The sequence below is a fragment of the Podarcis bocagei genome (genome assembly GCF_964188305.1).
Source record: "Podarcis bocagei genome assembly, chromosome: 7".
Classification (NCBI taxonomy): domain Eukaryota; kingdom Metazoa; phylum Chordata; class Lepidosauria; order Squamata; family Lacertidae; genus Podarcis; species Podarcis bocagei.
In genome coordinates, this window is record NC_138132.1 from 65637687 (window position 1) to 65651463 (window position 13777).

Here is a 13777-nt window from a genome sequence, read left to right on the forward strand (position 1 = left end):
GCATCTTTGTGAAGCAGCAAATAACTCCTTCTTCATGCAGAACCCAATTAGACTATGGAACTCTCTCCCACAGGGGGCAGTGATGGCCACCAACCTAAGGTAAAGGTAAAGGGACCCCTGACCATTAGGTCCAGTCGTGGCTGACTCTGGGGTTGTGGTGCTTATCTTGCTTTATTGGCCAAGGGAGCCGTCGTACAGCTTCCGGGTCATGTGGCCAGCATGACTAAGCCGCTTCTGGGGAACCAGAGCAGTGCACAGAAACGCCGTTTACTTTCCCGCTGGAGCGGTACCTATTTATCTACTTGCACTTTGACGTGCATTCAAACTGCTAGGTGGGCATGAGCAGGGACTGAGCAATGGGAGCTCACCCTGTTGTGGGGATTCAAACCGCCGACCATCCGATCGTCAAGTCCTAGGCTCTGTGGTTTAACCCACAGCACCACCCGCATCCCAGGCCACCAACTTAGATGGCTTTAAAAGTGAATTGGGCAAATTCATGGAGGAGAGGGCTGTCGGGTTATTTTATCTTATCAATTAACAACAACAGTCAAGTGCAAACCTAACGAAAAAGGGGGGAGTTTAACAATAAAGTGTATCAGCCTGGAAAGACAAAAGTACAAAGATACAGTGCAGCTGCAAAGGAATGGTGAAGCATTGACTCATACAAAGTTTCCCAAATAATCAGGCAATGGATTCTACCAGCTATGCCTCTTCTGCAGTGGCAGACTTTGGTCTTTCAAATTCCAGCAACACCCTGTGCGATGCCAAAATTTGGGGCACCCCCCCCCCCGCATCTTGTCTTCTGTTCCAAGCTGTTGTTGCGGCGCCCCCTGCAGTGCCCTCTCAGCTCAACGCACAGTGTGGGAGAAACAGTTGTGCTCCCCTAAATCTGCCTCTGCTCTTCTGGGGAGCCCGCAAGCAGGACCTGAGCCCAGGAGCACTCTCCCCCTTCTGTGGTTTCTAGCAACTGGCATTTGGGAGCATTCATTGCTTCCGAAAGTGGAGGCAAAGCATAGCTATTCTGGCTTGTAGGCAATGATAGCTTTACCCTCCATGATTTTGTCTAATCCTCTTTCAAAGCCCTCCACCCTGGTGGCTGTTGCTGCCTCCTGTGGCAGTGAGTTCCGCAGTTTAACGATGCGCTGCATGAAGAAGGGCTTCTCTTTATCTGTCCTGAATCTTCCAACACTCAGCTTCATTAGATGTCCACGAGTTTTGGAGTTATGAGAGAGGGAGGAAAACTTTTCCATATGCATGCCGTGCATAATTTTAATATGTTTCTGCCATTTCACCCCTTACCCTTTCTCAAAACAAAAAAATCCCAAACACTGCAGCTTTCCCTCTCAGTGGAGTCGCTCCTTGGTCATATTGGTGGTTCCTTTTTGGACCTCCTCCAACTCTACAATCTCCTTTTTGAGGCGAGGCGACCAGAACTGTACACAGCATTACTTCAAATGCGGCCTCACGAGAGATTCGCACAACGGCCTTATGCTACTGGTAGTTTTATTTTCAATTCCTTTCCTAACGATCCCTAGCGTGGGATTTGCGTTTTCCCACAACTTGCCTCACACTGCATCGACATCTTCATCGGGTTATTATATCCACTGATCGTATACTGGACTCAATTTTCCAATAGCCCATCTTGATGTACTCCGAAGAAGCACGCCAAATTTATCAGGTCTGTTTGCAGTGGAGATCAAGCCGGCCATCTGCCAGCTGCCGTCGGTCCTCCTCGCTCAGAAGCAGTCTACCAGACTTCGTGGAACGCGACCATCCTCCGCCCTGCTGCGCGAAGGCGCCTCCTCCCGCGGCTCCCTGAACGACTCCCCACCTCACCGGCATCGCTGCAGGAGCAAGGGGGGTTGCGTACTGATAACGGGGTTCAGCCCCCCTATTAGCTCCTGGGGGTGACGTCAGGCGGGGCTGGACCACGCGGCGGCGGCGGCGGCGGCGGAGCGAGCGAGCGAGCGATATCGGAGAAGGCAACGCGCTGCAGCGGCGGCGGCGGTGGCGGCAGCAGCAGCAGCAGCAGCAGCAGCAGCAGCAGCTGAGCCGAGCTGGCGGACAGGCGGACGGACTCCGGGAGCCCCGCCAGCGCTGCCCGGATGCCGCTGAGCCCGCCGGGGCTGAGCTTGCCCCGCTGAGGACCACGCTGCGGCGATCCGGCCGTCCCCACTGAACCCAGACGACCCCCTCCCCACCTCGACAAGGCTGACCACTTCCTCCCCCCTCCCTCCCCATCTACCCAAGAAGGACATCGGCGTCCCCCCCATCTTTCCATGGATCTGGGGGGCTCCTTCGAGGCGCTCTCCCCCCAACTGGGGGAGGAGTTGGACGGACTGCCCCCCTTGTAGAACCCCCCAAACGTCACCCCCCGCCTTCAACCTCATCTCTTCCCTCCCCGGAGAAAAAAACAAACCCAAACAAACTTGGGTGCACACTTTTGAGGGGGGAAGGCGCCATGCGGGATTTGAAATAAGCAACCGACCCCCGTTTAATCCTTAGGGGTTGAAATAGGGGGAACCGCCGATACTCCCCCCCCCGGAAAAAATCAACCCCCCCTTTTTGGAAACTCTTCCTCTCTCTCTATTGATCGCCTCCCTCCCCCTTGATCCAAACCTGAAAACCCTTCCCCTCCCCTCTTATCCAGTAACGCCCCCCCCCCAACCAAGCACAGATGGCTGGGGCTGTGAAAATTTGATCCCCCCTTTTTTCTGGGTTCCCAGACGTGACAATGTGGATACATCGGTTTTTAGCTACCAGGTAAGAGATTTCAACGGGGGTGGGGGATGGTTGGAGAAGGGAAGGTGATATATGGGTGTTTGTGACACAAATGCTTTCATCTGGTAAAATCTGGGGCAGGGTGTGTATGTGGGGGGGGATGAACTTGGAAATATGGATATAGGTTATTGGAAGGGCTTCAATATATATCTCCATGTTAAAAAGTGCTATTTGGGTTGGTGGAAGGATGTGCTGGTGGTGACCTTCTGCTTAACTTCTACCCAGCCAAAGGGACGATGAAGCTGGCCAGTTAGTCAAGACTCTCTTTCCCCAGTTATGCCCAGACTTTTCTGGGGGTGTGTGATTTTGGAGACTGGGATTTGCTTCCCTGGTTCTGGAAGGAGAGGCGCTCCTTGATGGAGAGGGGACCTTTGCCAGCAGCTCATGCCCAGGGACCTTCAGAGCTGGGGAAGTGGGCTACCCTCCCTGACACAGTTAGAGCCCCCAGATCTAGCCAGCAGGAATCCTACGAGTGGGAAATTTAAGCTGTCTATCTTCCTCCTCCTCTCCCCCACCTTCACTGTATATATTGGGGTCAAGCACACTGCGCAGTTGGGCAAACGTGTGTATTTATGTGGGCTGAGACAGTCCCAAGGCGAGGGCATTATCCTCCCTGCACATCTCAGCTGGGGGAGGCTCCGAGCAGGATCTGAAGCTTTTTGATTGCCTGGTCCATGGGACTGGCTCCCAAGTAAGTGGGCACAGGATTACAGTTCTCAGGGTCACCTGCTTAGAAGAAGCAAAGGAGAAAGAGAGAGAGAGATGGGTGGGGGGAAAGAGAGATGGGGAGAGAGAGAGAGAGAGAGAGAGAGAGAGAGAGAGAGAGAGAGAGAGAGAACAAGCACAAATTTCAGCCAGTTACAGTGTTCAGCTCCCAGAAGACTGCTGAGGAATGGAATATGTGCAGTGAAGTGATGTGGCAATGTGTGTATGTGGTGTCCCTTTGTCCCTGTTCCTCTTGTAGGAACTTGTTATCCATTGGCTAATGGATCTACATGCAGAGACATGCGTGAATTGAAGCCATAAATTGCATGGGTATTTATGCAACAGCCATCACGCACACACCGGAACATGTGCCCATGCACCTCCAATTGACACAGGCATCTTTGTTAGTCTTGGCAAGACTCAGGCGAGAGTTCCTGGGCAAAGAAGTTGCATTTTTCTAAACTGGCTGTAGCATCAGCTTGAGATCATTTGTGTATTATTATTATTATTATTATTATTATTATTATTATTATTATTATTATTATTATTATTATTATTATTATTATTATTATTATTTTTCAACGCATGGGTGTGGGAATGGAACAGCCTTCAGTTTTCTTGCAACAGATTAAATGACTGTCTTTTGCAAGGACGGGTGTGCAAATTCCACCAAGGAACTGCAATCACAGACTTTCAAGTTTGATGGCACAATCTGAAGGTGAAAGTGCTTGCCATTCCTGGGAGCTTCGATGTCTCTGTAGAGTGAAGGGTGTGTGTGGTGAGGAGTTTGTGAAAGCAAAATTGTTCTTCGTGTGTCTGTCCACTGGGATGCAGCAGACTCCTGGATTGGGGAGAAAGAGGGCAACGGAAGAAGCTTGGTTTTGCACACAGACTTCTACCTGAGAGGTTTGGGAGGGAGGGGATGCTACTCCCATTTATGTGTGGAAGGAGATGGGCACCTCACAATAGGTTTGCGTCTTCTTTGAAGCAATTGCTTGGTGTGCTTAGTTTTGCAATCTTGGTGAAAATGTTATTTCTTCGGGCAAAGGGATGCAAAGATTATATTCCCCCCCCCTTCAGTAATTTTTAACTCTTTATATTTGAACAGTACAAAAGGTATTGATTGGGTGCTGTTGAATAAGAGTGAGCTTTCATGCCCTGTACCCTGACCAGGGTTGTATAGCTTTCTCATGGTCCTTGGTGAGATCAAAAGATGAGCCAGGTAGATGATGGTGAATCAGTACCTATTGTCATTTCCTAGAGAATTACAGAATTGTTCTTGAATCAGGTGGACCGAGACCCTGGCTCATTAGATCTGACACACAGGGCCAATGATATTCTATAACCTTCCTCCGCCAATGGTGGGACCAGCGAGACTCCTGACTTCTACCATGAGATGGGTCAATTCATTCAAATTTGCACCACCTAACATCTCATGTCTTCTCCCTATCGACAATAAACTTGAGAGACTGTTTCATGCCAGGTTAGTTCCTTGGTCCATCTCACTTGGTCCATCTCTCTACACTGAGGTCAGCAACTGTCCAAGGCTTTCATCCTTTTAGGAGAAATTGCCAGCGATCAAACCTCAGACCTTCCTGCACGCAACACAAGACATGGTCATCCTGGATGTTAAATGTGATGCTTTCTGTTAAGGTTTCCCTGTGATGCCCTTGTCAAATGGATTTGGTGTGGACCCTTGCTTTGTGTCCACGGCACATTTAAATCCGGCTGGGTGAAATGGGTTGCCTGATGAGCAAGGGGTTGATGTGCATTCTGGGGGTGTCCTCTAATGTAAGAAAGCACCTGTGTGTTATGGAAGGGTGAAAGCAGTGGACTACAGTAGATGACCCTTCACTCTCATCCAGTCCAGCCAGCCAAGCTGACCTGCTGTGATCATTTTGCCCACATGTGTTGCGCATTCAGCCGCAGAGTCTCCAGATAGCGTGGTGAGGGTGGGATCTGTTGCCTATTGCCGTCTTAACTTGCTTCAATAGTCCTTTATCCTGTGGACAATATTTCACAATCTGCTCGTGGATTTGTGCAGCGGGCAGGCAAATAAACTCCTCTGGACGCAGGAGTTAATTGGGCCCTCAGTTCAAGAGCACTGGTGTGGAAATGTTATATAACACATATTTTGTTGCTGTTGCAAGAAAGGTATAAACTGATATTTGTGTCTATTTCCCCCCCCCCCCTTTGCATTCGAAGGGAATGCAAATTAGGGAATGAGCTTTCCCCAAATCTTTTATGTTAGGAAAGGTCTGCTTCATTTCCCCGTTTCATGCCTCATTTTTTGAGACTCGGACAGCATCAGTGGGCATGTATAGGAGACCAATCCTTTCTAGCAATTATTTGCAAGTGGAGGAAGAAACCACATTTCTTCTTTTCCAAAATAAAGACTCCGTCAAACCACTGAGGCCAGCAAAGTATTTCTACAGCTACAGGGTGATGAACCCCACACCAGTGCAATGGAAAGCATATGAAAAGCAGTAAATTTTCATGGTCATATAGCGAGGATGGTGTTACAGGAAAACATGCCCCTATTTTTAAATTTATTGTTGTTTTTGTTGGTGCTAGTGCATTTTAAACCCTCCTATTCTTCTGCAAATCAGTCCGTTTAAAGCAAATGCCCTTAGTGAACTAGGGACTCTGACTGAAGCAGTGTTGTTGCAGGTGTGTGATTTGCTAGATCTTTGGTGGTTATAGCAAGGTCCAGAGATCACTGCAAACACAATACTGCAAGTGCTTGGGGGTGTAATTGGATCAGAAGCTGGCTGTCCCTTTTGATGAGGAGGATGTTGAAATGACAATGCACCACCGTGGTGAAATTAATAGGAGTTCTACCATGATGTGGAGACCAGGAGGACACCAGAAGAGGTTCTGCCTCCGATCCATAAGAACATGCGAATAGAAGAATAGACTGTTGCCTTAGACCAATGGCCCATCTAGTCCAGCACCCTGTTCTCTCAGGGACCAAGCAGATGCATGTGGAGGAACCCACAAGCGGGATTCAAGGATTCCAGTAACTGCTATTCAGAAACATGACTACGTCCAACCGTGGAGACAGAGCAGAGCCACTGTGGCAAGTTGCCATTGATAGCCTTCTCCTGCATGAACTTATCCATCCAAGTTGGTGGTCCTCATCACCTCTTGTGGGAGCGAGCTCCATCAATGAATGGAGAGCATCTGGAAAGCTCTCTCCAGTTGAGTTTTCAATAGGAGAAGTGGATCTGAATCAGGTCACCACGGGTAATTGCTGGCCTTTGGACTTTTACAAGGGGTGCTGTGCCAACCGCTGAGGGGGATTGTGCTCAGAAGAACCTGCCTATGCATGCAGTTCCCTATCTAAGGGGATATTGTAGAGTTGGAAAGGTGCAGAAAAGAGTAATCCAACTGATCGACAAGCTGGGACACCATCTCTTTGGAGGAAGTGTCATAGCGAGAGCCAGTGTGGTGTAATATTTAGAGCGTAGGACTAAAACCCGGGAGAGCCGTGTTGGAGTCCTTCCTCAGCCATGAAGCTGAGTGACCTTGGGCTAGTCATTGCCTCTCAGCCTAGCATACCTCACACGGTTGTTGCTGAAATTATATAAAGAGCAGGTAGAATCATGTATACAATCTTGAGTTCAGGTGAGGTATCGTTCCTCAATAGCATCTCCAAGTAGAATGAGTACAGCCCACTCCCTGAAACCCTGGAAAGCTGCTGACAGGGTAGGCAATACTGAATTAGATGGACAACTGATCTGACTTGCTATAAAGCATTATTCCTGCTTTCCTAAAACACATTAGCTGGAGAAAGCCTTTTTGGAGCCTTCGAAAAAGTATTGCTAGCAATCCTCGACATTGGAGAGGAGAGAGACAGACAGAATATTCCCTTATTCCTTGTGGCGTGAAGGCATTTCAGAATTGAGTTTCCCTGGCTTATTACAAGCAAGCCCCCCGCACAGCTGGTGCAGAACAAGCCCCCTGATGAAACTTGTTAGGAACAACAGAACACACACAAAATGAAGTACCCAAAATATTATTCATTATTGTAGAGCTAATGGGATGGTAGCTTGGGGCTAGTTTTCTGATCTTGAATGTTTGTTTGGTGCTGTAAAGAATGTGTTATGGAAACAGCAGGAGAGAGAAAGAAAAGGATTTTTTTTTTTAAAAAAAGGAAACAACTCTCTCTCTCTCTCTCTCTCTCTCTCTCTCTCTCTCTCTCTCTCTCTCTCTCTCTCTCTCTCTCGCCCCTTGATCACTTCCTTGCTTCACCTCCTCTCTGAGCTACAACCTCAGCCTCTTGTAAGGCAGGTCCAAGCTGCAAATGTAAGCCAGTTTCAGCACCATGAGTTTCCATCAAGGATTTCAACACAAAACCACTTGTGTGTTTCTGCAGAAGATATAGAAAAGGGCAATAAAAAATGACCAAGAGGAAGAATTCTGAGAGTTGTAGGTTGTAAAGGGTGCTGAGAGGTTACGGGGCCCCTATTCTTGCCTCACAGGGCTATGATACCCAGAATTCTGTGAGCAGATGGACGGATAGTTGAATTGCTCTGAGAATTGTATTTCTGGCTGGAAGAGGAACGAGAGTCTCCTAATAACTCTCAGCTCCCTTAAAAAGCTACAGTTCTGAGTATTTTCTGAGGGATGGACAAACCCAGAAACTGTTTAAAGTGGAATTACAATGTTTTAAATGCATGTTGTGAAGGTGGCGTTTGTAGAATCTCACCGGGTAACTTCACAGTGGCTGGAATTAAATCTAAGAAAAAGTAAAAGTGTCCATGTATCTTTTATATAACTTGAGGGTTTTTTCCTTCTTCTTACAATCAAGCGGTATATAAATAAATAAAATAAGAAAAATCCAAGAAGTCCATTTTAGGGTAAAGCCACAGTATAGTCATGCTTAGATAATGGTCAGGTTCAAGGAAATGCAGGGTAGAGCCTACCTGTTCAAGCAGACTGGGATTCAATACATTAGGAAGAACATTAGGGATAACTTTCTGATGGTAAGAACAGTGGGACGGGCTCCCTCAGAAGGTGGTGGACTCTTCTTCATTGAAGGTTTTCAAGCAGAGGTTGGATGGCCCTCGGTTTTAGCTGTGATTCCTGCATTCTGGGGGTGGGACTAGATGACATTTGGGCTACCTTACAACTCTACCATGAACACATTTCCCAGGGCATTCTTTATAAAATATGTATTTAAATGTGAATGTCCATGGCAAATGGGATGGAGTAGACTGATAGATGAGCCCATGCAGGTTGGGAAAAGGAGCCAATTTGGGAACTGAAAACCATTCCGATAAGGCTGGCGGAATTTTGCATGGCACGCACTTCTCTAATTGACACTCACATTCTACTTGCCACCCTTTCGAGGATCCAATAACAACGGAATAACTTTTCCCTGCTGGAGATCCTGTCTCTTTGAACAGGGAGCCATTCCTCCCTCCCCCAAGCCTCTGAATAATTGCAGCAATAATGTTTGGAATCAGCACAGTGTTCCTTTGTGTTGTGTGTGCGCACGCACGCACACACACACAGAGAGAGTGAAGTCAGGAATGAGGAGCTGACTCAGTTGCTTAGCAGACAGCACCCCCCTTGCTGTCTTTTATTCAGAAGAGCCCAGGCCTTGGGCTGGAGGAGAAGGAAAAGCTGAAACAGCGACACGCACAGAGAGAGATTCCCCTTTCTTGATCTCCAGAGAAGCGCTGTTTTGGCAGTTTTCGCTTCTATCCTCCAGCGGTCAAGCGGTTGTGCATTATGCATGCAGGAGGTGTGTGTGTGTGTGTGTGTGTGTGTGTGTGTGTGTGTGTGTTTTTAAAACCCTGCTGTCCATCTGATGCTTTCTCTCCCTCCCTGCTCCCCCCACCGAATTGGCACCCGGACCTTGTAACATGTGCTCTCCGTTATAGCCCAGCAATTCGGAGACATCCAGCGACAGCCTTTGGGGAAGAACGCGCTCCTTACTCATGCGTGTCAATAACAATTATACCTCCGATAGTTGTGCGTCTGTATACACGGCGACGCTGGCTCCAGTGCCCGTCTGCCCATCTGCTTGGGGGCTGTGGCGAGTCTTATGTAACCACCATCTGATTAAAATAGGTAATTGCTACAGTTTCTCCCAAGGAGGACGGGAGGGGCGGCTGGCGGGGGGACAGGGAGGGGGGGCATAAGCTGCTGCAGAAAAGATTATGGCTGCGTCTTCCCTTAGCCAGGAATGACACTACCTCAGCTTAAGAAATGGAGTGTGGGTGAATGAAGCAGAGGAGCCTCAGTGACATGAGAGAATTCCTGGATGGAGATGCGGAGTGGGACATCTGGCTACCACCTGAAATATATATATATCTATCTTTGCATCTGTTCCTCTTCTCTTCCCCAGTAAAGCCTAGGTTGTGTGATATGAGGGTTTCTTACGTGACGTACCCTTTCAGCTGCCCCAGAGGCTTAGAATGGGCAGCAGGCCGGGCAGAGTGGCACCAATGCAGCTCCACAAAATGGTGCATAGGTAACCATTGTGGTGCCCTCCAGATGTTATTTCATAGAAGCATAGCATTGTAGAGTTGGAAGGGTCAGCTAGTCAAACTCCCTGCAATGCAGGAATCAGAGCTAAAGAATCCCTGACGGATTGCCATCCAACCTCTGTTAAAAAAAACCCCAAACACCAAGGAGGGTTATTTGTTACATCTGTGTTCCACCTTTCCTTCAAGGACCTCAAGCTGGCATGCACAGTTTGCCTCCCTCTCTAATTTAATCCCTCGCAACAATCCTGTGAGGTAGATTAGGCTGAGAGGCAGGGACTGTCCCCAGGTCACCCAGGGAGTTTCATGGCTGAGTGGTGATTTGAACTTGGGTCTCCCAATTCCTGGTGCAATGCTCTAACAGCGGCACCATACTGGCTCTCATTTATTAAATTTCATCATCTCCAGCTAGCATGGCCAATGGTTAGGGAGAATGAGAGCTATCTGGAATGAACATCATTGACTATCCCTGGTACAATGCATTCAGCCCCTCATTACCTGAAGGGAGGGGGGAAGCAGGGGCATGTGATTCTACCCAATTTCTGCTATCGAAACAGCAGCAGCTGCCATCTTGGTTTCTGCGCAACTCATTTTTCTGCTGATTCCCTGCAGAATATGAGCAGTGATGCATGTATTGCTATCTTCCAAGGGTTGGGCTGCAGAATGATTGGCTGCCCCCATGTAGAAATAACTACCTGCATAAGAACGTAAGATAAGCCTGCTGGATCAGGCCAGCGGCCCATCCAGTCCAGTATCCTGTTCTCAGAGTGGCTGCTCAGATGCCTGTGGGAAACCAGTAAGCAGGACCCAAGCACAAGAGCAGCCAGCGTGGTGTAGTGGTTAAGAGTGGTGGACTCGCAATCTGGTGAACTGGGTTCGCTTCCCCGCTCCTCCACATGCAGCTGCTGGGTGACCTTGGACCAGTCACACTTCTCTGAAGTCTCTCAGCCCCACTCACCTCACAGAGTGTTGTGGGGGAGGAAGGGAAAGGAGAATGTTAGCCTCTTTGAGGCTCCTTCGGGTAGTGATAAAGCGGGATATCAAATCCAAACTCTTCTTCTTCTTCTTCCTGTGCTTCCAGCAGTTGGTGTTCCGGAGCATGGCTGCCTCTGACTGTGGAGGCAGAGTATAGCTGCCATGGCTAGTAGCCATTGATAGCCTTCTCCTCCTCCATCAACTTGTCCTGTCCTCTTTTAAAGCCATCCACGTTGGTGGCCATCACTGCCTCCTGCAGCAGAGACTTCCATCATTTACCTGCTACAGCAGCATATGGTGATATCTAGAGGGAAGTCCGTGAATGTGTTTGTTTACTCATATGTTCATTTCTCTCACTTTCCATCCCATCAATGTCCCTCAAAGTAGCTAAGAAATCAAATTGGGGGAAAAGAACTAAAAAGAACCAGAAATTCACACCAAAGTGTGTTAACACAGTAGTTAAACAGTACGACAGCTGGCTCTGAAAGGAGGGAGAACACAAATGCAGTTGTCATTCACAAGAAAGGCTTTATGATTAATGGGTCCTCCCTCTGTGCCCCAGTGTTTCTCCTAAAAGGATCCTGATAGGCTGCCATGAATCATGCCAGAGTTCTCCTCTCAACCCCTAGGGGCTTGGGGCGTGCATGTTTTAAGTCCTACAGATAAGGACCCAGGTCTAGGGGGGGAAATTGCAGTGAGCTTTGGATTCACTTTATCGGAGTCCAAAGTATGCCAAATCTTATGGAGGCTCCTCAGAACATAAGGGGTAGCTTAGGGACACAGGTGGCGCTGTGGTCTAAATCACTGAGCCTCTTGGGCTTGCTGATCGGAAGGTCGGCAGTTTGAATCCCCGCAAAGGAGTGAGCTCCCATTGCTCTGTCCCAGCTCCTGCCAACCTAGCAGTTCGAAAGCACGCCAGTGCAAGTAGATAAATACGTACTGCTGTGGCAGAAAGGTAAACAGTGTTTCCCTGCGCTCTGGTTTCTGTCACAGTGTTCTGTTGCACCAGAAGCAGTTTAGTCATGCTAGCCACATGATCCAGAAAGCTGTCTGTGGACAAACACCAGCTCGCTCGGCCTGAAGAAGAAGAAGAAGAGTTTGGATTTGATATCCCGCCTTTCACTCCCCTTCAGGAGTCTCAAAGCGGCTAACAATCTCCTTTCCCTTCCTCCCCCACAACAAACACTCTGTGAGGTGAGTGGGGCTGAGAGACTTCAAAGAAGTGTGACTAGCCCAAGGTCACCCAGCAGCTGCATGTGGAGGAGCGGAGACGCGAACCCGGTTCCCCAGATTAGGAGACTACCGCTCTTAACCACTACACCACACTGGCTCTGAAAGCAAGATGAGCGCTGCAACCCCATAGTTGCCTTTGACTGGACTTAACTGTCCAGGGGTCCTTTTTTTTAGCTTAGCAACAATGCCGTCTAACACATAGGAAAGATTTTAGCAAGAAATTCTGAAGCCAATAATGACTGTCAGCAAAGTGCCATCAGAGGGGTGGGCAGTCAAATGGATACATTGGCTCAGAGATTTCCACATTATGGGCGACACAGCTAAGAAGGCCCCACCACATACAATCAGTGGCTGCAGGATCCATTAGAGACTTGGAGGTTTTTGAGCAGAGTCTGGATGGCCAGGGATTCTTTAGCTGTAATTCCAGCATTCCAGGGGGTTGAACTAGATGACCCTTGAGATTCCTTCAGACTCTACAATTCTATAAGTATATAGTATAAATGGGGGGAGGAAAATTCAGGGGAATTACCCAGCTAGGTCATACTCAGAGTAGACCCATTGACATTGGTAAGTTACTTTGGTTTCAAATCAATTCAAGGTGCTGGCTTTGACATTTGCTGTTGAGGACCCTAAGACCCCAAGGACTGCCTCTCCCCACATGAACTGACCCCAAACCCCAACTAGTTCCAAAGAGCTGCAGCCAGACTGTGGACTGGAACTGGGGTCTGGTTATAGCTCCACTGGATATTGGTTTGTTTCTGGGCACAATTCCAAGTGCTGTTTATGACCTATAAAGCCCTAAACATCTTAGGCCCAGGCTATCTGAACAACTGTATTCCCCCATATGGACCTGCCTGGGCTCTGAGATCTTCAGGGGATGCTCTTTTTTCAGTCCTCCACCATCATGGGCACATTTGGTGGGGATGCAGGAGAGGGCCTTCTCAGTGGCTGCTCCCAGGCTTTGGAATTCCCTTCCTAGAGAAGCCAGACTGGCTCCCTCCTTGTTGTCCTCCCACCTGCAGGTGAACATGGTTTCATTCCAACAGTCCTTTGGGAGAAGACTTTTTTTTAAAAGGGATTTTCATAGTGCGGTGCTGCTTTCAACCATCGGCATTTTAGTAGATATGTTTTTAAATCATTCTAATTCGATTATAGTCTAATTCCTTTCTATTACCTTTTCTGTGCATTGAGCTTCCTGCATTTTATCTGTGTTGTTTTAGTTTTTTTTTTAAAGCCATCTTGAGTCCCAGTCTGGGGAAAAAGATGGAATATAAATATATAAATATCATCACGGTTTGAGGCCTTTCTTCATGTGCCCTCTTCACGAAAGATTCAGGGGGCGGTGGCAAGAGATCAAGCCTGTTCAGTGTTAGAATGTGGAACTGTGGAATGCTTGTGCCTGGTGCAATCATTCCCACCCACCCCTCTACTTTCAGGCACTAGGTAAATATTTTATCGTTACCTGGACTTTTGGCTTTTAATTTGCTAGGAGGCATCGTGGATTCTTTTGGTGGAGTGGGACCTGTAAGCTCTGCCTTTTTATCTGTATGGCTGTGTTTCGAGATGCTCTATTGGGTGTTTTTAAT

General features: G+C 48.2%; 1 protein-coding gene and 1 long non-coding RNA gene across 6 annotated transcripts in view; both read left to right on the plus strand.

Moving 5' to 3' along the window:
• LOC308592502 overlaps positions 1–13777 on the plus strand; it is a 643114-nt gene that overhangs the window by 188368 nt on the left and 440969 nt on the right. The window lies entirely within an intron of this gene.
• The window catches only part of AJAP1 (adherens junctions associated protein 1), a 124906-nt gene continuing 111942 nt past the window's right edge, over positions 814–13777 (plus strand). For 3 of the 5 annotated variants that reach the window (XR_014010526.1, XR_014010527.1, XM_081204029.1), the window contains exon 1: positions 816–2763. Coding sequence is in view for 3 of the 5 variants with exons in the window: in XM_081204029.1 (XP_081060155.1) it covers positions 2735–2763 (29 nt within the window). In the remaining 2 variants the exon portion in view is untranslated. Of the gene's footprint in view, positions 2764–3376; positions 3473–13777 lie in introns of those variants that run through there. The other 2 variants (XM_081204027.1, XM_081204028.1) reach the window with 2 other exon arrangements.